The 22,236-nt window shown below is 31.5% G+C and overlaps 1 protein-coding gene across 6 annotated transcripts in view; it reads right to left on the reverse strand.

Annotated features, from left to right (window-relative positions):
* The window catches only part of LOC122712288, a 163,231-nt gene that overhangs the window by 35,627 nt on the left and 105,368 nt on the right, over positions 1-22,236 (reverse strand). For 4 of the 6 annotated variants that reach the window (XM_043931815.1, XM_043931823.1, XM_043931838.1 and 1 more), the window contains 3 exons: positions 15,733-15,963; positions 7,174-8,067; positions 1,393-1,473 (listed from right to left, as the gene is read on the reverse strand). In XM_043931815.1, coding sequence (XP_043787750.1) covers positions 1,393-1,473; positions 7,174-8,067; positions 15,733-15,963 — 1,206 coding nt within the window. The remainder of the gene's footprint in view (positions 1-1,392; positions 1,474-7,173; positions 8,068-15,732; positions 15,964-22,236) is intronic. The other 2 variants (XM_043931854.1, XM_043931830.1) reach the window with 2 other exon arrangements.

Raw genomic sequence — 22,236 nt, forward strand, 5'->3', positions numbered from 1 at the left:
TATATATATATATATATGCAAGGGACGGATCTTTAGTTTTGATCGAGGATGTTGATGCAAAGAAAAGTTAAGAAGTTAAGAAATTTGAGCATATTTTAATTTTTAAATAAGAGAGAATAATTCTGGCAGTAGTTTTATGTCTTTATGTTTTTTCTGTGTATTTTATTTGTGATAGAGGATGATGATGGTTTTTTATTTCTCTCCTTTTTTTTCTTTCTTTTTTTTTTTTTTTTTTTTTTTNNNNTTTTTTTTTTTTTTTTTTTTTGGAATTCTATCATACGGTAAAACGTTGGAAAAAGAGTTCATGACAAAGTTACGTGTTTTAGTTGTTTTATAATGGAAAATAACGCGGTTGATAATTCTGACGGAAAGCAGAATGGAAGCTCCAGAATGGATTTTATTTTTTTGGAATGCTGTCATGCGTTACATTGGATGTTGAAAAAAGAGTCCATGAGAAATAATTGTATTATGTGTTTTAGTTATAATTTTTTGAAACGTATTTTAAATATAATCAGAGAAGAAAAATACTTTGATAATGATTATAGTAGAACAATATTAAATAGTTAAATTAAAAAAAAAAAAAAAATTGAACCCTAGAAGAGAAATTTTCAATCCTCAAAATGCTAAGATATACATAGAATATATTTCTGAAAGATTCAGAAAAATCGAATCTTAATTTTCTTAATTTTTAAAATAATCTTTCTATCAGTTCGAAAATTCCCTAGAATCCAAAAGAAACTCGCAAATCCTCCTCCACCATCAAAAGAAAGTCGTATTCCCCGCCAAATCTAAATTCCAAATATAATATAAACAAATGAAATTTATTCTGCTGTATCCACGCGAGAAAGAATGGCCTCGCCATTGCTCGCGCGGGAAATTCGAATGTACCAATCGCGTCTCCTTCCCCCTCCACTTTCAAATTCCATCGATTCCTCTCGATCGACCATTCACGCACTCACCTTTTCCTTCGCCCAATCAACCTTTCTCCTCACGTTCGCGAAACCAATCGCTCTCCCGTCACTTTCATTCCTCGTTTTATATCTTTCTCTCTCTCTCTCTCACTCTCACTCTCACTCTTTCCTTGTCTCTCGCAATACACGCTCGTTCCAACGTTCAATCTCAATCCGAATCGCAAGTCTAACGCCATTTTCACGATCGTTTTCTCCATTCTCTCAACCTCTGCTTTGTTTCTCTCTCTCTCTCTCTCTCTCTGGATCTCTTTTTTTTCGAAATTCGAAATCCTATTGCTCCCCCCTCCCTTTTCCTCCGAATTTCCGTTTCTTTCGAATTTTTCTATTTTTTTTCTTTTCTTTTCTATTTTTCTCTTTTCGCATGTATCTCGTTTTTGTACTGATCTCGTTTTATTTGAATTTCTGGAAACGATACAGATACCCTCCGTTATGCTTGAACTGCAGAAGCCGGGACAGTCGGCCACGACGAGCGAGGCTCCGGGGATTGCCGCCCGCTACGACTCTGCCAACACAACAACAACAAGGCCGCTTCACGAGTCTAATTCCTAGGCATCTATCTGGTTCGCTAAGGGACATGGAGCTTAAGAGAAAATGGAATCCCGCTCGCGCGCATCTTTCACCTCTTTCGTTCCTTGACGATTCCAATTCTTCTATTCCCTCCCTTCCCCCCTTCCCCTCTCCATTTTTCCTTTTACTTTGGATAAAGTTTTCTCTTAAAATTTATTGTACAATGTTTCTCGATCTGTGAACGATGATACGTGAAGAGGTTATATAATTGTTTGTATATACGTTAGGAGATTTGGTTAATTATTCGAAAAAAATGAATCGAAAATATTATTTTAATTATTTATTTATATTATATATTTATTTATATATATTATTTTGATTAACGTTAAGCACGATAACACGTTAGATTATACGTAAGATTTGCGTTGAGAGATTTTTTTATTTATTTCACTAATATTCTCGTCCTTCGTACGAGTTATTTCTTTAAAAAAAGAAATTTCTTACGATTCGATCGAAAATGCATTTTTGTATAATTATAAGAGGGGGATCGAGGGTCGTAGCTTATTTCCATTTCAAATTGACTTTTCTTTTTTTTTTTTTTTTTATCTTGTCTGACCTTTCAGCTCTTCTCGAGATTCTCTCAGGTAAGTCGGCTCGATGATCTCGACCTTGATACATGTTAGGTAAAGGTCATTCCTCTAATTAACCTTTAGAAAGCTTCAACCATCCATCAATTGTATATATTAAAAAGTTGATAAAAAAAGAAAAAAGTAGCGAGTGTTAATTGATAGAAAATGTTGATATTGCGAGTACTTTTGTGGCAGTTTTTTTTTTTTTAGAAAATTGAAAGTTATTCAGTTTCAGGTTATGTTGTAGTTTGGCTTTGACGTAGGTGGCTGCCTACATTACCATCGAATCTAAATTCTAAATTTAGTCATTCAATGTATATTATTAGAATATTGTATTAATAAGTTGCAATAATTCTTAGTTGTTCTTCAAACTTTTAATTTTGTTAATTTTCTAACAAAAAGGATAACAAAAAGGAACAAAATTGTGGAAAATGACTTTTATGATATATGCATTAAAATTAAGGTTAAATTTAGAACTGTACGGAATTGTATAATTATTTCACCATTTTTCTTTTTTGTCTTTTCTTTTATTGCATTTTTATTTCTTTTTTTTTTTGTCAGTCTTTTCTCTACCTTTCCCTTTTAAATTGACCCTTTTGGATTTTTATGGACTTTTCATCCCTTTGTGATACCTATCTCTTTTATTTCTTTCATTTTCAGATTGAATTATTCTACTTTTGCAACGTATTTTATTCCCTTGTAGTTTTCCATTTTTGTCTTACTTTATCAGATTGAACTCGTCGTGTTTCTGATCTTTTCTTTAGCCCCTTTCATTCACGTCCTTGTGTTTTCTATTAGTGAATTAACTTCAATTCGTGATACACGATGGCAAAGAGACACAAACAAAAGACAAAAAGCAAAAAAAAAAAAAGATGGTCCCATTTGAAAGATTCTTATTTAATCTTTAATTTTTCATTAAAAAAAAAAAGCAGAAGATATATCGAAAAAAAATTGAAAACTTCTCTCCTGTACTAATATAAATATCAATAATATTAAAAAAATCGTATATCATACGATAATAAAATATGTCAAAAGAAATATATAACGTAAGACGAAGTCGAATCGTAGAAAAAGATGTTGGAATATCTTATTGGATTATGCTAATTGGATTCCACGCAAATATCATGCTTCTAATTCAATTCCATGTCGGCTAAACTGTCCATATGAAAATTGATTTGTTAGATTCTTAATGGAATCAAAGATCGAAAGATGGATCGTTGTTAATTGTTAAAATGTGACAATTGTTGATGATTGATTTTATTATCGACAGAAAATTAATAATAATCATCGAAACATTTGAAATATATTTATTACGATCAAATATATGCAATACTTTTATCCGCAGGCTCGATCGAATTATTTAAATAAAATCGATATAAGAAGAACGATTATTACTTAAGAATCGCATTGTGATTCAAATAATCACATTTCTCGCTTCTAAAGACAATTTGACACGTAGAAAAGCCTTAGAAATGTTTCGAGAATAGTTACATCACCGATATTAGCATATCTCTTATTAACGTCACTGTAAACTGCGTTTGAATTTTCGCGCGCTTTCTTTCGATACCTCGACGAATCACTAGCAGGGATCACTCTGACGAATTTCGACAATATTTCGAGAGGAAATGGTTTCCAAGACGACGAAAAGCAACACGTGAATGTACGTGACTCTAAACTATCAGCAACACGCTAGAAAACCTTATTACGTCACGCGGCCGAAGTGACAGCCTGACTTAACCTCTCAAGGCAAAGGTGTCGACTTTAAATTTTCAATGCGATATATTCAAATTTCACTTAACTTCGCATTATTATTCGTGTACATATATATATAAATATCCAATAATACTAACATAATTCTTTTTATGACTTGTAATTTTTTTATTTACTTTTCTATTTTTTGTATTCTATGCTATCCATATATTCGTTTATAACTGTTAAAAAAGAAAAGAAAGAAAATACGAATATAGATAAAAAATTATGTTTATATAGTTTCCAAATAAGTTAGAAATACATTATGAATACTTTTTGAATATTTTATGATATCAATTAATTATTATTTATAACATGTCTCGATTCATAACCTCAAAATGAGGAAACTTGTAATATATCCAGACTGGAATATTACTAGATGTTTCAGATTTAAAGTGGTCGTCTTTAACTCTTTAAGTTCTAACTTCGTACTTTGCAGCGCCACTCACGTGATAATGTTGCAGTGAATAAAATATGCTTAGAACCTGGTTAAAATTCTGTAAGTACTACTTCTTTCGAGCCTTTTGAATTGCTTCAAAATGGCAGTACCACTTAAAAGACACCACATTTAACCGTATAAAGGGGAACTTTCATCATATATTACAAGTTATAACAGTTTTTTCTTTTTCCTTGACCGATCCTTATTATTTTTTCAACATCAATATTTACTCGGATTATTATAAAATTAAACGACAATAAGAATAATAATAACTTGATTAAATAATTTTCAAATAATTTTCGAAGAATCTTCGATTATTAATCCGATTATACATTTATATAAAATTATTTCATATATCAATAATTTTTATTCTTTTCAATACGATCGGTAATTTTATTTTATTTCTCGATCGATAACTTTATTTTATTTCTCGATCGATAATTTTACCTTATTTCTCGATCGATAACTTCATTTTTATTCACAAAATAAGAATTAAAACATTCCAAGAATATTCTTTCGAATCGTTAATTCAAACTCGTTAACAACGAATAAACAAACATTGTTCAATTATCCAAAACACAAATGAATTTTTCGTCCTAATAGATATATTTTTCTTTCATTTTATGGGATTCTCTTTATCAAGAATGCGGATGCAAATTGACCACTTGCCTCCATCACCTTTAACAGATCGAAATTTATACGCGCGAGCTAATTCAATTTCCCTCCCTCTTCTTTTTTTTTTTTTTTTTTTTTCCACTCATCACCAACTATCCCCTTTATAACTGAAACGTTTAAGAGCAATTAATGGAAAATTCGAACACGCGACGTTATTAGATCCTTTTTTTGTCATCGAATTTATCGGGAAAGCCATTCTCTCGATCGAGGAAGAACGAGAACGATGTTACGAGAAATAAAAAAAAAAAAAAAAAAAAGAAAAGAAAGGAGGGGAGAACAAACGAAGAGGAGAAGAGGGGAAAAAGAAAAAAAAGAATCGGTAGTTGGATTTACTTTTCCATATTCATCGGCTCTATCCGATTATCCGAGCTTAGTCGAGCTTGTTTGCTTTTTCACGATTCTAAAGAGGCTTAACCCCTCCTCCCCCTCAACTCGAGGAAATGTATTTGAAGGAGTGTCGTGACCGATTCTTGGATATTTCGTCTGGATTTGTCGATTATTCGAATGATATTTGCCATCGTCTCGATCATAGACTCGAGTTGCACGATATTTGCATGCATCGATTGGATGTACTTTATTAAAAAGTAATAATTTGAATAACGAATCGTTTCGATTAACAATTAATTTTAATATTTTTGTTTGGTGATCCGATTTAAAATATACGTTTAATGAGAATAATGGGATATCGTGAGATTCGTTATGACAGATCGATTGTTTCTCAAATTTGATTATTTTTATTTTTATACAAAGAAATTTATATTTCTGATATATTTTTTTAAGAAATCCGAAATAAAATTCAATTTATAAATAATAATTGTCCAATATATTTAAAAAAAAATCCTTCTATAACTATATTAAATCGCTCGATACTTTTTATCCAAGTTTAAAAAATTGTCACAGAAAAAAAAAAAAAAAAAATAATACGCACGAAAAATTGTTTTCTCCTTGCGGATATATTTATTCCAGGATTATCTTTCTGTTCCCCTATCGTAATCCTATTTCGATGTACTTACGCTACAAACACCGATTCCAACACGATTCAAATCCCGACCTAATTTAAATTCCCCACGACCCACTTTCCCTCCGAATTCCCAAACTCCCAACTGTCAAAAATCACCCGCAAATTCTCAGAATTTACCATTTCCACCCACATTGGAAACGGTTTTTGCTTTGCCAAAAACCCGACTGCCTGCGCAGATCGTATCCGTGTAAATCGGACCAACTGTGCCTGTGTATAAATCAACGACGCTGCGGTATTCCATTCTCTCTCAAGTCTCGAGTGTCGATTGGGTGATATCTAGTTAGAGATTGCCGCGCCCTGTGTGGCGAACACTTGAACGAGTAACCGTCTAACCGACGAGCAAACGGACAACAGACACGGACAAGAGTTTGCATGTATAAGAGGCGAAAGAATTGTCAAGCCCATAAAGAGATAAAAGAAAGATGTATAAAGATATATATATATATATACATATATGTGAAGAGTATGCGTGTTAGGTGGGTGCAGATATATTTGGACTTTGGCAACGTTCAAACCATATAAAATGTTCGTGAAAATTTGTGGATTTAAATACATACAATTTCTCTACGATCGAGTTGTTGAATAATCGTAGTATGGAGTTTAACGTTATTAAAAGATTGTTCTATTTCTCACGTAGTCTGATCCAACATGGCGTAAAATAACCGTACATTTTTTGTATTATATGCTTACGAGAATCATCTCGCACCTAACCTAAAATTATGTGATAATTATTCTTTTCTCGTTCTTTTGGAACAAATATTTTACGAGAAATTAAAATTAATTAGAATCATCCTAACTTAAATTATACTTATACAAAACGTATAAAGTATAATATATAATAAGTATATTCCTTTTTCGTACTATATAACTTCCGTTTAAAATTCTTCTCGCAACACTTTACGAGAATCATCCTGCACTAACCTAACCTAACCTAATCTAAATTATACTTGTAAAAAATGCATAAGGTAGCCAATAATCCTAAAACCTAACCTAAAAAACATTTTTTTCCATATCATAAGAAATAACGCAAGAATTCTCTCGCACCCACCTAACACGCAAGAAGACCAAAAAAAAAAAAAAAAAAAAAAAAAAAAAGAAACGAAAACCAAAACGAAATTCGAAGAAAAGGAAAAAAAGAAAATAAGGAAGAGCGTGTACAGTCGTAGAGACATTATCACTCACTCGGCGTTGGTCTCCGGCGTGGGTAGGTCGCCGATCGTGGTGAGGGTGAGGGTGGACCAGTAGAGCGAGCCGAGATACTTCCTTGTCAGGGTCGCGTACTCCCCCGGCCTGTACGGGTAGACCCAGTCCCCTTGGAATCCTTCCGCCTCGCTGAGCAAGTAGTAAAAGCAGCCGAACCAGTGCGCCAGTATAAGCAGTATGTGTATCAGATTCAACACGCGCCACAGATTCGGGTAGACCGTCCTCGACTCGACCATGTAGTAATAATTGTACACCCGGTATATCTTGAGAAATCTCGGGAACCTGAGCATCGGGTTGCTTCCCAGGTTGACCTGGAGTAGGTCGAGGGGCAACAAGGCCAACAGGTCCAACACGAACGATTTCGACTTGAGGTAGTGGCCTGCCAGTTTCTTGCTGTTGTACACCATCAAACCTTGCTCAAGGTAACCGGTACGGAATTGCACGGCGACGTCGAGAAAGAAGACGAGGTCCGTGAAACCGTCGCATGCGAGCCACGTGGCCGGGGCGACCGCCTGCAACTCGGGCAAACTTTGGCGCACGATCAACGTCCACAGATTGTACAACACGCAGCCGGAGAGAAGCATAAGCCAATAATAATAAAAGTTCTCGTCCGGGTTGACCACGGTTTTCGGTGGCCTCTGCAGCCTTCGAGGCCTTCTTCGCCGCCTCCCGCTCGAGTCCTTGTCGTCGGCCGCGTCCCCCTCCCCCTCGCCCGTGTCCAACGTCTCCTGGCTCTCGGGTATCTGCCTGGTCGAGAACCTCTTCAGGAACGAGTCCTCCCGCTTCAAAGGGGGTTTCTTCTGGATCGTCGAGATGGCGGATGACAATTGGACGGTGGTGCGCAGCTTCATCCAACGTTGATTGCTCTTCGTTCTGGGAACAGAGAGAGGAGTAGATCGCCAGATGAGGGATGAAACGATGAGGGGGAGGGGGGAGGAGTGGGTGGATTTGGATGGTTCGGAAGTTTCGCGTGTTCACGCGTGCTTACCTCGTGGCGCTCTTTTTGGTGGGGGTAGTCTTGTCAGGATGAGGGAAGAATAAACTTTTCGATTTGGTGAAAATCAGGGATGTTTTATTCTTTCGCTGAAGGATGGGATGTTCGAAGGATTTGATTATTTTTAGGTTATTTTTTAGTCCATGTGGATTATTTTGTTTTTTTTTTTTTTTTTGTAATTTGTTCGAATTAAAATTTAATTTCTGCAGAGTTTTTATGTTTATTTTAATAATCTAGTAATCTATTTAAAAGTTGATTAGAAAAAAGATCTTTGTTCCATTACCAGAAGTCAATAATTCGCAATGATTTACGAATACGAATATTAAATTCATTTTTTTTATATTACTGTTCGTTTGTAGAGTAGAATATCTATTGAATTCATCACAGTTCTACTTTTTCATTTAAACAAGCATCTCCAACAAGCGAATTTTCATTGCCAAATGCGATAAATTTCAGCTAAGCACTAGGGATTCGATGTGTGCACGGTGAAATAGGTTAGGAATTGGTCTGCGCCATTTTGGCGCTCGAGCGCCATGTAGGTAAAGTCACGTGATTCCTAGGGACTTGTAAGATCTTCTTGGTGACAAATAGTAATCGTGACTTGAAATTAGGATTATGTGTAGGATTGGAATGACAATTAGAAATATTACAAGGATATAGAAAAATTGCATTCTTGAAAAAGTTTTAAATTTTGAAAAAAAAAAAGAGTGAATTTATGTTAGAATTATGCTAGTATTAGAAATCGATAATAGAAATATTGTAGGAAAGTGGATAAATTGTGTTTCTTGGAAAATTGAGAGGAAAGTAAATTTTGAAAGCGAGAAAGTTTCTCTTTTCGAGAAATTCAGAGTAGTACAGAGAAATTTTCGAAAAGTAAGAAGAATGGAAATTGTAAAAAAAAAAAAAAAAAAAAAAAAAAAAAAAATAAGAAATAGATTCAGATTTAAAAAAAAAATAGAAAAAATACAATATAATTATTTGTTATAAATAACAAATAAATTTAAATTTTTCTTTTACTTCTTAAGCGTCCCGTCACGATAAAACAGATTCAGGTCAATAGGAGGCGCTTTTCCTAAAACAGTTCTAACCTCTCCATAAAATTTATGGATGCCTTTGGAAGAATTCTAAAAGCTCTTCCGCAAATATAGACAAACTACTTTTAATTAAAATCACCAGCTCCTCCGAAATGATCGTTTCTTTCTTCCCCCTCATAAAAATACGGAACCGAACAATTAACTAACCACGATCGAATCGATCGTGCAAAAAGGAAGAAAGGAAAGAAAAAGACAGAAATAAGAAATCAAATTGAAAACTTGAGAACGAATCGGCCAATGAGATTCCATTCCAGCCGAAGTGAAAGGAAAAGAAAAGAAGAAAAAATTTTTTTTCATCTCGATTCCGTTAAAATAAATCGCGTTTGACGTATAATAAGCTACAATTATGAAGCTATGTATTAAATAAATAAGAAATCAAAAAAATTCGTTTTCTCACAACCGATTAAAATAAAATTAAATAAAATAAAAAGATACGCTTAATCGAATAAATTTTGCTCGATTTCTCGTTGTAACCTTTCTTGCAAGACCCATGCATGAATCGTGATGCAAAGACCTCTTGCTAAGGAGCATATCTCTCTGAAAACATCTCGTTCCACACAACACACGATTTTGCTATATGGATATATATGTATATATATTGTATATAATAATATCTATGATATTGTTGCAAGCAGGCATATTTAAAAGATCCTACTTGCGTTCCATTCGACAATAAAAACCCATTTAAAGAAAACACACCATTCACGAAACGTCGATTCTTTCTATTTATCGTCATACCATTTTCTTTCTTTCTTGCTCTTTTCTTTCCTTTTTTTTCTCTAAACTCTATTACAGGTAAATAGATCGCAGATGATGATGACAGATTTAAATGGTGAAATAAGAAGTGAGCGAGAATCGAGTAAAAGAACGAGTTTTAAAGTTATCAGATGGATGACAGAGGCAGACAGACAGACAGACAGATATAGACAAACAGACAGAGACAGAAACATCGAGAGAGTTTTCAAGTACGTTATATATATAGACAGAGGCAGAAAAACTAAAGGTAATAAACTTTTATTATGCCACTACGCATTCTTTAAATTCTTTAACACACCCATGTTGTGTGTATGCATGTGTTATGTATATGTTACTTTCTCTGTGTGTGTATGTGTATGTGTGTGCGGTTTTTTTTTATGCATTTTGCGTGTATGTTTAAGAAACATTTCTGGTGATTGGATTCTCGGGTCTTTCTTCTCTAATTCGAGTCGAGCTGGTAGAAGGGAGGCAATTGGGGGCGTCAAGCATCAGCATTGTCAGATCAGGATCAAGGTCAGCGTACCGCCATCTTTATGATGAGAATTCTAATCTAACAGAATGTTCAGCAGTTTATCTTTCTACGAAGTTAGTTATTACACTTTTGGAAGAGGGGATATCTCTCTTTCGATAATTTAGATGAGACGTACCCTCTTCTAGAATTATTAGAAAATTTTTTTATTTTTTATTCTTATTATGTATATATTTTTGGATATTTTACTGCAAAATGTTGTGTACCCATTTTTTAAGAATTTTCGTTTCTTCTTCAGATATTATTTATTTTAAGGTAAATGTAATTTTTTAATTACTATTATTGGCTATTCTTGGGAATTTTATTTCTTTTGAATCTTATTCCAAAAATTTAAATTATTACTTTGTTATTTCAAAAAAAAAAAGGAATAGAAATTTTCGTCAATAAATATTTTACATTTTGTAAAAGAAAAAAGAATCGAAAATTTAATAAATTCAAAAAATCGGTGCACAACCCATCACATACGATGTATATTTCCCTTGTCACAGGCCTATAATGAAAAGATTTATAAAAATTCCTTGCAACTACGTATCGATACAAATTTCTACGTATCTTGCAATCTAACTTCTCATGCAAAAGGTATTGTGCATCGAGGATTCTTTTTTTTCTTTCTTTTATTTAATTTTTTAATACATTACCGACCAACGATCGAGCACATTCCATGAAAACCACGGTAGAAAAATTCGATAAGTTCATTTCTGTCGATTTTCTATTTTTTATGGATATATTATATAAATCTCAAAAATATAATTAAACGTATGTAGAGAGAAATAACTCAAAAAAAAAAAAAATATCTCAAAAATATCTCAAAAATATCTCAAAAAAGTAGATTACTACAAAAATTAAGTCAATTTAGAATTCTTTATCCAAAAAAAAAAAATTCTTTTTTGCGAATCATATTAATTTTAAATCAACAAGATTCAAATTTTTGATTCATATAAATAAAAAATAAAAAACAATTGTTTCTCTTCGATAAATTCATTATCCATCGAGGAATACGAATTCTTGTCACGCAATATGATTCGTCAAATTTTTCTCTCGTGGTTATAATTACCTCAATCGTGGTAAAGAAATTGTTTGCAAAATTCGTTTGCCCTCTGATTCTGATTTCAAAACTCGCAGAAGGGAATTGGTGAACTGAAACGCGCGTGTTGGGTCGATAATGCGTTAAAAGTTCGACATTGGGAACGCAGTTTCCGTTATTTGACCGGAAACGGAAGTGAAAGGAGCAATCTTCTGGCCGAACGCGCGATTAACCACGTATCGAAACGTGTTTCCAATTTTTTTTTATTTCGTTTCTTCTTTTTTCTTTTTTTTGTTTTCAAGAATCAGGTCGCCAGAAGACACGTAGTCGTCTCTTTGATGAAGTGATACTAAAAAGAAATAAACTTCTATGGAACTCTTTGTTAACGCATGCCAAATGCCAAGGATGCTTGCAATCCAATTTCAACACGTGCATTTCTCTCCAATTGTTCTCTAACGATATACTAATTTTTGGTTTTTTTATTTTTATTTTTATTCTTCGTCTTCTTCTTCTCGCTTCCCTGCTACCCAAATTCTCATTACCTGTTTTATTCCTGTTTCACGCGTGTAATTGTATTGAGACGATTGTAAATTTCGAGGATTTGTGGCTATTAAATTTATTTAGAACGACTTAAATGACATTTAGTATTAAATAAAATAACACGTTTTTCATTATTATAATATTAATCTATGTAATATATAAAATTTATGCAAATTAATATGCAAATGCATAAATGTATATAAAAAACAGATTAATGTATTAATAGTAGGATGTTAGTAATATATTATTAATATAATATTTATATAAAATCGAATTATTAATTGTTATCAGAGTACACACAATTGTTGAACGAATATATTATAATCTGCAATCAATTGTATTTAATAGGAATAGCATTTTCACGTTTAATATATTTACATCGCATGAAATTACGTATCCATTATTCACAATAATTGGAATTAAATAAATTTTGCAATAGATTTAATGTCAGATCATAAAAAACGCAATATCATATATTTTATATTTCACATAACAGATGACTCAGAATTATGCAATATTACTACTTATTCACACTACTATTCTGTATTGAATAGTCTCAAAAAAATGTATCTCATCGTACAAGCTTAATAATCGTGACATTTAAGTGTTCCAAATAAACCTAACCTAACCTAACCTAACCTCACATCGAATGGAAACTTTAGATTAAATTGTACAGGAATTAAAACGGATCGTGAGAATTACTAGAGAAAAAAAATTCTTTCCGTGTTGTTTGTCCATTAAAAATTATTTTTTCTTTTCTTTCTCCCTTCTCGATGGCTCAAAAACAACGTTGCATGTCGAAGAGATAAGATAAACTATAACGATGAGAATTTATCGTGTTCCTTCGAACGTCGTAAAAAAAAACGATCGTAAACTCTTGGTCTCTTCTTTTTCTTCTTCTTCTCTTTCGGATATTAAACTACCGATGCTTGAATTTATGTGTCGCTATAAAGACGTGAGAATGATTTATGTGAGTTCCAAAAAACACTTTTTTTTTTATTTATATTTGGCGGGAAAAATTAAATTGTAATAAGTGGAAATAGGAATTATTTTAATCTCGATCATAGATCTTAATCATAATTATTATTTGTTTTTAATTTAATTATTTGCTTTTATTTAATTTCGAATTTTTTTGAATATATTATTACAGGAATTTTATAATTTTGTTTGTCACAATAGTAGATAGATTTGAAATGGTTTTAAATTTTTTATTTTTTGTGAAAGTGCAAGGAAACTTGGATCATGTCTTCAAATTTTTACGATCTTCACGTTCTTACCGTTAAAGCTTCACGTTCACTGTTGTAAACTTCATAATGTAAGCCGTAATAGCACTTTGAAACATAGGAAGTTATAGGAAGTCTCAAACAGAGTTTCTTGATGAAGTGATAAAAGTCAATCATCTTTCGAAAAATATTATCTCTATCATCTTGAAATAAAAATGTATAATTATTTACAAATGTATACAAGTTGTTAAAATAAATTAACTTTAATTCAATAATTGTAAATTTTTACATATTACTTAATCATTTAAAAACAATTGTCTTTATTAATTTTTTAATTCATACTTATCCCAGAATAAATTTCTTTTTATCCATTTTTTACACTGTATGCCATGGACAGTGTAATTATTGTATACAAGAATTAAAAAATTAAAAATTCGAAGGAACAAGATTTATTTCATCCAAATCCCAAAACGATTGTTGAAAGTACGAACAGTGATCGGCCATTACTGTATCATCCATAATAAAGTATATAGTGTATTTAGTGGTTGAATCGATATTCCACACTAAGAAGAAGAGATCAAAGAGGATAGAATTGCGGTGACCAGTGGTTGGCCATTATTTTGGTTCCTTTATATCAACGTCTGTTGTTCACAAGATAAAAAGCAACGAAACAGGTATAGAACTTGATATAGAATCTAATGGTAATTTAAAAATTGTGATTTCATTGAGAAATATAAATTATAAAACTAATCGAAATTTAATTGTTGCTAAAAAATCTTAATTATCTTTTAATAATTCTGCGCCATATTAATTTTATGATAAATTTTACATTCTTAAAAAAATCAATTGATTTTATTGAATAAGTTTTATTGAATATATCAATAAAAACAATATTTTGAAATAATAAAGTTTCAAAAATTTGAATAATTTTAAAAACTTCAACAAATTTTTAATTCTTAAAAATACATCACGACCAAACAGTTGACACAATCAATTGATCAAATCAAATTTAATCACATATTCGTTTCTTTGAAAAATCAAATAAGCCAATAGAGAGCACAAAGAAAGATTTAAAACATCAATTAATGATATTTCATTCATTATTGGTATTCCAAATATCAAGAAGAGATCCACGAGGATTTTGCAAATGGCACGTCAAAGTGAAGTCTTGGCGGATATTAAAGACACGAGAGACGAAAAACAAAATTTTTTTTTAATAGTTTTTTCCAAAATGAGTGACCCGTTTCGTTGCTTCCACGCTGATGAATCTTGGAAATTTTACATAGTGAACGAGTGGAACGTGTACGTAAGTACTGCATGAACGCGTGTCGCTTTGCCAGAAGAGGGAGAAAGACGTGTGACGTGTGTGTGGGTGGCTGGATTATGGCATACGACGTGGACTTTTTGACCGAATGTGAATAATTTGAGTGCGTGGGTTAAAAGCGAGAGACGTTGGAACAGTTCGAAGTAAGAGATGTATTATTTAGGATGAAAATGATGGGTGAAAATAGATCTTGGTATTTAGAGTCGTAAATAACATTCTGGATTATTTCGAAATTGTTTGAGGAACTATTTTTAACAAGTTTATTTTCCAAAAGTAATTAAAAGGTAAAAATACCAAATTCGTATAGGAAAGTAATTAAAAGGTAAAAATACCAAATTCGTACAGAATATTACGTAACTTATGTTTGGGATTATGTGTATTTTGCACAGAATTTGAATATTTTACTTAATTATACATAAAGATTATTGAAGCTTATTGGAAAGAAAGAAGTAATAAAATAAATTAAAGAAAATTATTAATCTATAAATGATATATGAAAAATAAATCTATAAATTGTTTTAACATTTTTTTACAAGAATTTTTTACAATATTATACTAAAAAATATATATCAAATATTAACGTTTTCATATATATTAAAAAAATCCTCAAATAACAATAACAAAATAGAACATCAAAAGAAACATAACTTCTGCCTCTTTTCTACATTATTATATATCACCTTAATATATCCAATGCACGTCGTCTCGCTTCTAACTTTCTTTACTCAATCTCCAGACTTCTTCAAAAAAGAAAAAAAAAAAGAAAAAAAAAAAGAAAAAAGAAAGAAAACACTATTTCTTTTCAAGTCCACGACTCAAACCCACGTAATCCATCCCAGCTACACAGTGTCCAGTAAACGAAGTCGCCTCGTAGCGACGAACGTGCGAAACACTCTTGTGTACCATGTACGACGACAACGATCGTGTGTGTACACGTGTCGGATTGTGTAGGCCGGCATGTAGACCGGCGTGTAGACGAGTTGCTGCGGAGTGAGGGGGTGAGAGAGGTGCAATTCAGAGGTTACCGTCCATATTCGAGCAATGGCGGGAGTACCTCTTGATCTTGCGTAGAGAGGAATATAGCGCCATGACGGCGCGTACGTTACTCCATTTTTGCGAGCCCCTAGTGCTACGAGGCCTTCTTGCAGCGGCTGGTATCTCGGTATCGAGGCCATTGCTCTCCAAAGACTCTGAAGTGGTCGATGTCGCGCTCACACCGGCTGCATCCTTGTCCAACGATTCTCCATGGCTCGAGGAAGTGTCTCGACGGTACAGCTCCGATAACCTGCGAAGAAGACAGAACCCCGACGGGTTGCCTCTCTCACTCTCTTTCTCTCCCTCTCGTTTACCACCATTCGCTCGTTCATCTGCCAAAATTCTTTCGTTCTGTTTCTCTCACGTTTCTCGTTTGTTCTTTTCTTTTGATTGTTTTTTTTTTAATTTTTATTCTTAGTGTTTGTTTATTTTTCTCTTTCTTTGGGAGTGGGGTAGGGAGGGAAAGATTAATTTTTCTCGCTTTTTCTGCCTCGTTTACGGCAACAATTTTTAACACTCGGGTTTCAATCTCACTGAAGCTTTCTTTTTCACTCACTGAAGGCGCTGATATCGCATACATACTATTTTTGGAGATTTTTGGAGGATGCAGTTGGGAATACGGAATCTTTGACCGTTCGAATTAGGATTCTTGATTTTATTTTTGAAATTATTGTGTATATTTTTGTTTCATTGAAATTTCTTAGTAATTAAGTAAAATTTTTTCTTTCAAATACGAAGTAAATGTAAAAATTTATCATATCAAGTTACATATATATCTTTTTTAAGTTTTTCATATTTTAATATTCGATTAATTTAATGACAAGCTATCAACAGTCAAAGTTTTTAATCCCAATTACAAATGTTTTTAAAAGTTTAATTTGTACATTTCTCTTTTATTTTTTTAATTTTTCAAAATTGAATTTATATACATAACATGCTTTTATTCTCATAAAAAATATATAGATGTAAAAATCTCGTTTTTATAAAGTTTTTTTGCCAAGAATTTTTACTGTTGATATTCTCGCGAAGATTACAATTCGAAACGAAATATAAGCATAGAATTGCATAATAAAGATACTGATTTAATGAATTTGTAATTCTTAGAATTAAAAATTTTTACAAGTGTAAAATAGATAATGGATTTTTCATTTTAAATATTTTTACATATATATATCTATATTTAATCAATTATCTCTTCTTGCAAAAATATTAATCTTAATTTTTCAAAAATTATTTTCTCTTCGAGAAAGATATGTGTAATGAATTTAAAAAAAAAAATACTACTTTAATGCGAGATGAAAATGAATTATTTACACAAATAAAAATCGTTAATCTTCCCCTTTTTAATATACATATCTATGATCGTGCTTTTATTTGTCATCAAATTTGTGTTCATCATGCTTAATTTTATGTTACAATGAATATTATACAATTGTGCGATGTTCAAATTTATTTATTGTTCAATTTACAGAATTTTAATAGAAATTTGTTAATTCTACGTCTTAAATGTGCTTTCAGAAATGAGATGAATCTACTTTTAAAGGTGCAATAAAAAATGCAAAATCTCTATTTACTATTTATAATCGTAATTACCATTATGAAAGATTTATTTAATTTTTCATTTATCTACATATTTTGTATATACTTATAAAAAATTAACATCATGCAGTGCAGGGGAAAATAAATATTCCTAAATATCCCTAAGGAAGATTAACGATTCCTCTTTATCTTTTAAACAGATAGAATCACATCCTTCTATGCTAATAAAAAATTAACCATTTCTTAACTCTAAAAGTGATGAAAGAATAAATTCTTTTTCAACATTTTCAAGATTTAATCTCCTAAAATAATATCGAAAAGACACAAAAAGAAGATTTAAAAAAAATTTTTTCTTCCTTCGAATTCGATATTAGATAAAATTTAATGAAAACTATCGAGTAAAAAGTTTACAAAAATTCACCAACCATAAACACATCTACACAATCTATAGTAAAATATCTAGGAAATTCTTTTCGTCGAATTATTATACTGTAATATCGACCGAGAAGAGAAACGTAACTAAATTGCTTTCTTTTCACGTGGATTCCTTTCCACGGTGAAAAACTTTATTTTCCATTCCCATCTCGCTTCAAATATCCGACAAAAGTATTCTATTCGATGTTTCCAAGAAGCTATTCTAACCTTTTGATCCTTCAATGGGGATCGTTAACAGGTCAGATGATGAAAACCGATCGTTCTCTTCTTCTTCCTCCCACTTATTCTCATTCACTTCTCTTTCTCTCTCTTTCTCTCATTCTTTCAATTCTATCTTCACATTCTATCGTAATTTCGCACACGCGCGATCACATTCACTCTTTCTCTCTGTGTCCGTCTGTCCATCTCTATCGCATTGTAGAATATCGAGTATTTCCTTTCCCAATCTCATCATCCGGTTCAGCCAGTTCGATTTGCTTTCCTGCTATTCAGGAAGAACGTTCGTGCACTATACTGCTATTAGTCGAGGAAAGTTCGATTCATTTTTTTTCTTTTTTTTTTTTTTAAGCCAGTGAATTCACGAAAATTTTATCGTGGATGGATACATATATATATATATATATATAGACACTTATATGAATTAAATAGAAATAATATATGAGTTACGAGAAAATATATATTCTATTATTGAGTAATTGGTCAACGAGATAAAATGAGACCTTTACGTGGAACATGATGATATTTTTGGTATTTATAAAAATTGAGAGAAAATTTTGTAAGATAAAATGTTTCTCGTATTCGGATAAATAAGAAATCCTTTAAAATTTTTCTAAAATTTAGAAAAGTTTAAAGAAAAAGATCCAGATCTTTCAAAAAGGAAAGAAAATTTTATTTCAAGTGATTCTGAAAGTTAAAATTAAAATTCATAGAAGAGTTCTGAAAAAAAAGTTACTATAAACATTAGGGATCCCTAGACGTAAGACTTTCTTTTCTTTATCGTGAGAATTTTTTTTGAATTTGTGGAAACTGTAATAAAGTTTATCCAGTTTTTGTAAAATGTTTGTTTCGCAAATAATTTCAGATCTCAAACACTACGAGATCTCACCCGATCTCCACCGAATTTCCCCGAAGTTTAATAGTTTGTGTAATCTTAAACTTTAAGCAATTCGCACATATAATTCCCTAGCGTGAATGAGATAAGAATCATGGTGAAATTATCTAAATATTGAAGTTGTAAGCAAAGAAAAAGAAGTATTAAGAAGGGGAGAAAAGACAGGGAAAAAAATAAAAAAGAGTTTGTTAGATAAAATATTCTTTTCTGTAGTATGATAAACTTATGGTTTTTGATTTAAATGATAATATTTTTTAAATCGCAATTTTAAAAATTAACTTCTTTTTTTACTACTAGTAAAAAAGTATTTTTCTTTTCTAATTCCTTCTCTAAATTTTCTTCAATTTTTCCAAAAGAATAAAAAAGTAATTCGAATGAATAAAAACATAATTTCCTCTTGCTCATAAATTGATTATCTTCGACCAATTTTAATTGGTCTGATCGGAAAACCATCGTCACGATTTTCGATTTTTTATCGAGCAATAAATTTCCACTGTATTTTAAATGTATCGTGGTTGAGAAACTCACGAAGGGGTGATATATCACACGAAGCACGAACCAAGAGATCGAACGATGCGATAAATTCGACTTCGATTTGGCTAACCGGAACTTTTATCTTCTCCTACGATTCGAAGCTTTTTACGACAGCAGAAGCACGGTGAAGAATCTAACCTCTGTTAGATAAGACGTTCGATTTTTCGTCGAAATTATCCTCAACACTTACGGTGGACACGAATGGGTTTTTGCACTCGAGATGCTCTCTGTCAGATTGCACATTACGAGCCATCATCTCGGTTAAATATCGATTCTGTGAATCGAATGGTTCTTAAACTCGTGGCTTATAACACAATTGAAGAGTTAGTGTTGCAAAATTCAACTGGTAGAGCTAATTATGGAACATTCGATAGAATCCATTATATTTAATCTTTGTATAGTTTTTTGGCATGAATCTTAATATACACAATTCTAGTAAATTTTATCTAAAAAGTTTCAATGTACTTTATTAGAAATTTTAAATATAGTTTATTTTTTAAAATTCTTCTACTATTTTCTTTAATCTCCTACTTTTAAAATTCTTAATATAGCACATCCTTTTTTTGTACTTTTTTTAACTTAAAATATCTCAACGTAGCTTATTAGGAAGTGGCTACTATGATTAATTCATGAGACACTGAAGAGAGAATATATATCATCTTTTTTGCTCGCGTTCTTAGATTATTGCTACAGTGATGAAAGAATGGAAAGAGAAACGTTAAAGAAAATGTGAACTGAAGAAAAAGTATACTATGCTTGTCTCAGATACTTGGAATATATTATAATTTGTAATTTTTCGAATTTTTGTATATAACAATTGGATTGAAGATAAGTACTTGCGAGAAAGTAAAAGTTAAAGAGACATCTGATGACAATCATTGGAACCACTTATGATAGATATAAGTACCTATTAATTGAATTTAAAACTATCTAATTGAATCAAAATTAGAAAATAATTACGAATAACAAAAATGCTATTAATTTTAGAAATTTTTATGTAAAATATATTGCATATTTAGAAATATAATATAATATTATATAATTATTTAATTTATTCTACTATAATAAAAAAATACATAAGATATTCAAGTTGAAATATTTTACATGAAAAACAGAAAATAGAAAATTCATTTTAAGTTCATTTTAAAAATAATCACTTCACGTTCAAAGTTTATCCTTAATATCATGTTATACATTTATCGCGTTAGCATGTTCACGTTAGCAACTTCAATCTTCAGAAGTTGAACCTTATTTTGATCAACTTGTGCAATCTCTTTAATCTTTCCAAGTTATATCGTATTTTGATCTTCTATTCAGTCAACTTTTTAATCCGTCCAACTTCTATTTTATTTTGATCATCTTTCGCATCCATCAAACTTTTTAATCTCTGTAAATTGCATTATATATTTTGATCGTCATCCACACTTTATAGACCGTCTGCACTTCATAATCGTAATTGCGTTTCAAACATATTTTATATAGTCCATATCCATAATCGGTGAATAATTAAAGTCTCGAAATTGTATTTTAACAAGCAATTTAGCGAAAGAACGACGACAGAACAGATTTCCACGTATGTATATTACGGGATTAGAATTAAAATTAATGATATTTTTATCCATCCCGATTATTTCAATCCCAAAATTATCTTATCTCGATCATCCATTATTTCCTAAAATAATTCTTTAAAAAAAAAATCTAATCTCGTTACTCAATAATCAAATCTCAAATACTTCGTTTTTATCCGTTAAAATCGAATTTAAAAAAAAAGTTAATTTTTTTCTAATTTTTTCTCTCGTTCATCAAAAATCCTACCTACATCAATCTTGAAAACTTTTCAAATTTTCCTTCAACTGGCTAAAGATTCTCAAGAAAAGTCGCATCAAATTTCTCGTCCAAAACTTTTCAAAATCCAACCAATTAATATTTCTTCTCGTTTTTTTTTTTTTTTTTTTATCGTCGCGCGGTTTTCTTTTCAATTCACGTCCCCTTCCCTCCCTACCTCGCCGTCCCTTCAGCCGATTAATTTTCATCGAGAGATTTCGAGAAAGGACTCGGTCGGTAACGACGGATGGGTTGCAAACACGAATCGAGCGTGAAAAAATCGAGGTGAAAAAACGGGAATGAGAATTGGCGCGGCCTTAATCTGACGGAAAAACGAGGAAATTTTCTATGTGAAATGCATCGGCCACGGGAAAAATATTCTCGCTCTAATTGCCACGCGATCCATTATCATTCTCTGTTGGAAACGTCGCTTAGATGAGAATTGCGTTAACAGCGAGTGAATCGTGTTGTCGTCTCGAGTTGTGTCATTTCTAGTGTGAAAATGGGACGTGTTTCCACTTTTTTCATTTTTTTTATTTATTCCATTGCCGCGATGATTTTGAAACGAGCTACTATTTCTTCTGTTATACTGTGTTCTTGTTCGTAGAAAATCGTAAAAATATATTTTTTATCTCTAGAAATTAACTAATTTTTAATAAATTTATTAATTTTTAACGCGTATATCCTTTCTTTCGAAATCCCTCGATCAATATATATATATATATATATATTTGTTAAATATCGAATTAAAATTTTATCGATTATTACTTGATTCTTTTTTAATTTTTGTAAAGTACTGATTTTGTGGCCATTTAATTAAATCTCTAGATACACGAGTGAAAATGACAAACAATTTCTTTAACAATTCTATAACGAATTCGCTCTTAAATTCTTGAGAAGAAATTCCTCTGCATCATGAAATTTACAGAAATCTATTTTTTTATCTTTCTGAAAAAAATTAATATTATATGTAAAATAAAAAAAATAATACTATACGTATATAATAAATAAGAAAGAAGAAAAGTCTATATTGAATAAACGACAAGTAACAGTTGGATTTCAAGAAGAGCAAGTCCTTGG

The sequence above is a fragment of the Apis laboriosa genome, unplaced genomic scaffold, assembly GCF_014066325.1.
Source record: "Apis laboriosa isolate Shangri-la unplaced genomic scaffold, ASM1406632v1 scaffold112_cov148, whole genome shotgun sequence".
Taxonomy (NCBI): domain Eukaryota; kingdom Metazoa; phylum Arthropoda; class Insecta; order Hymenoptera; family Apidae; genus Apis; species Apis laboriosa.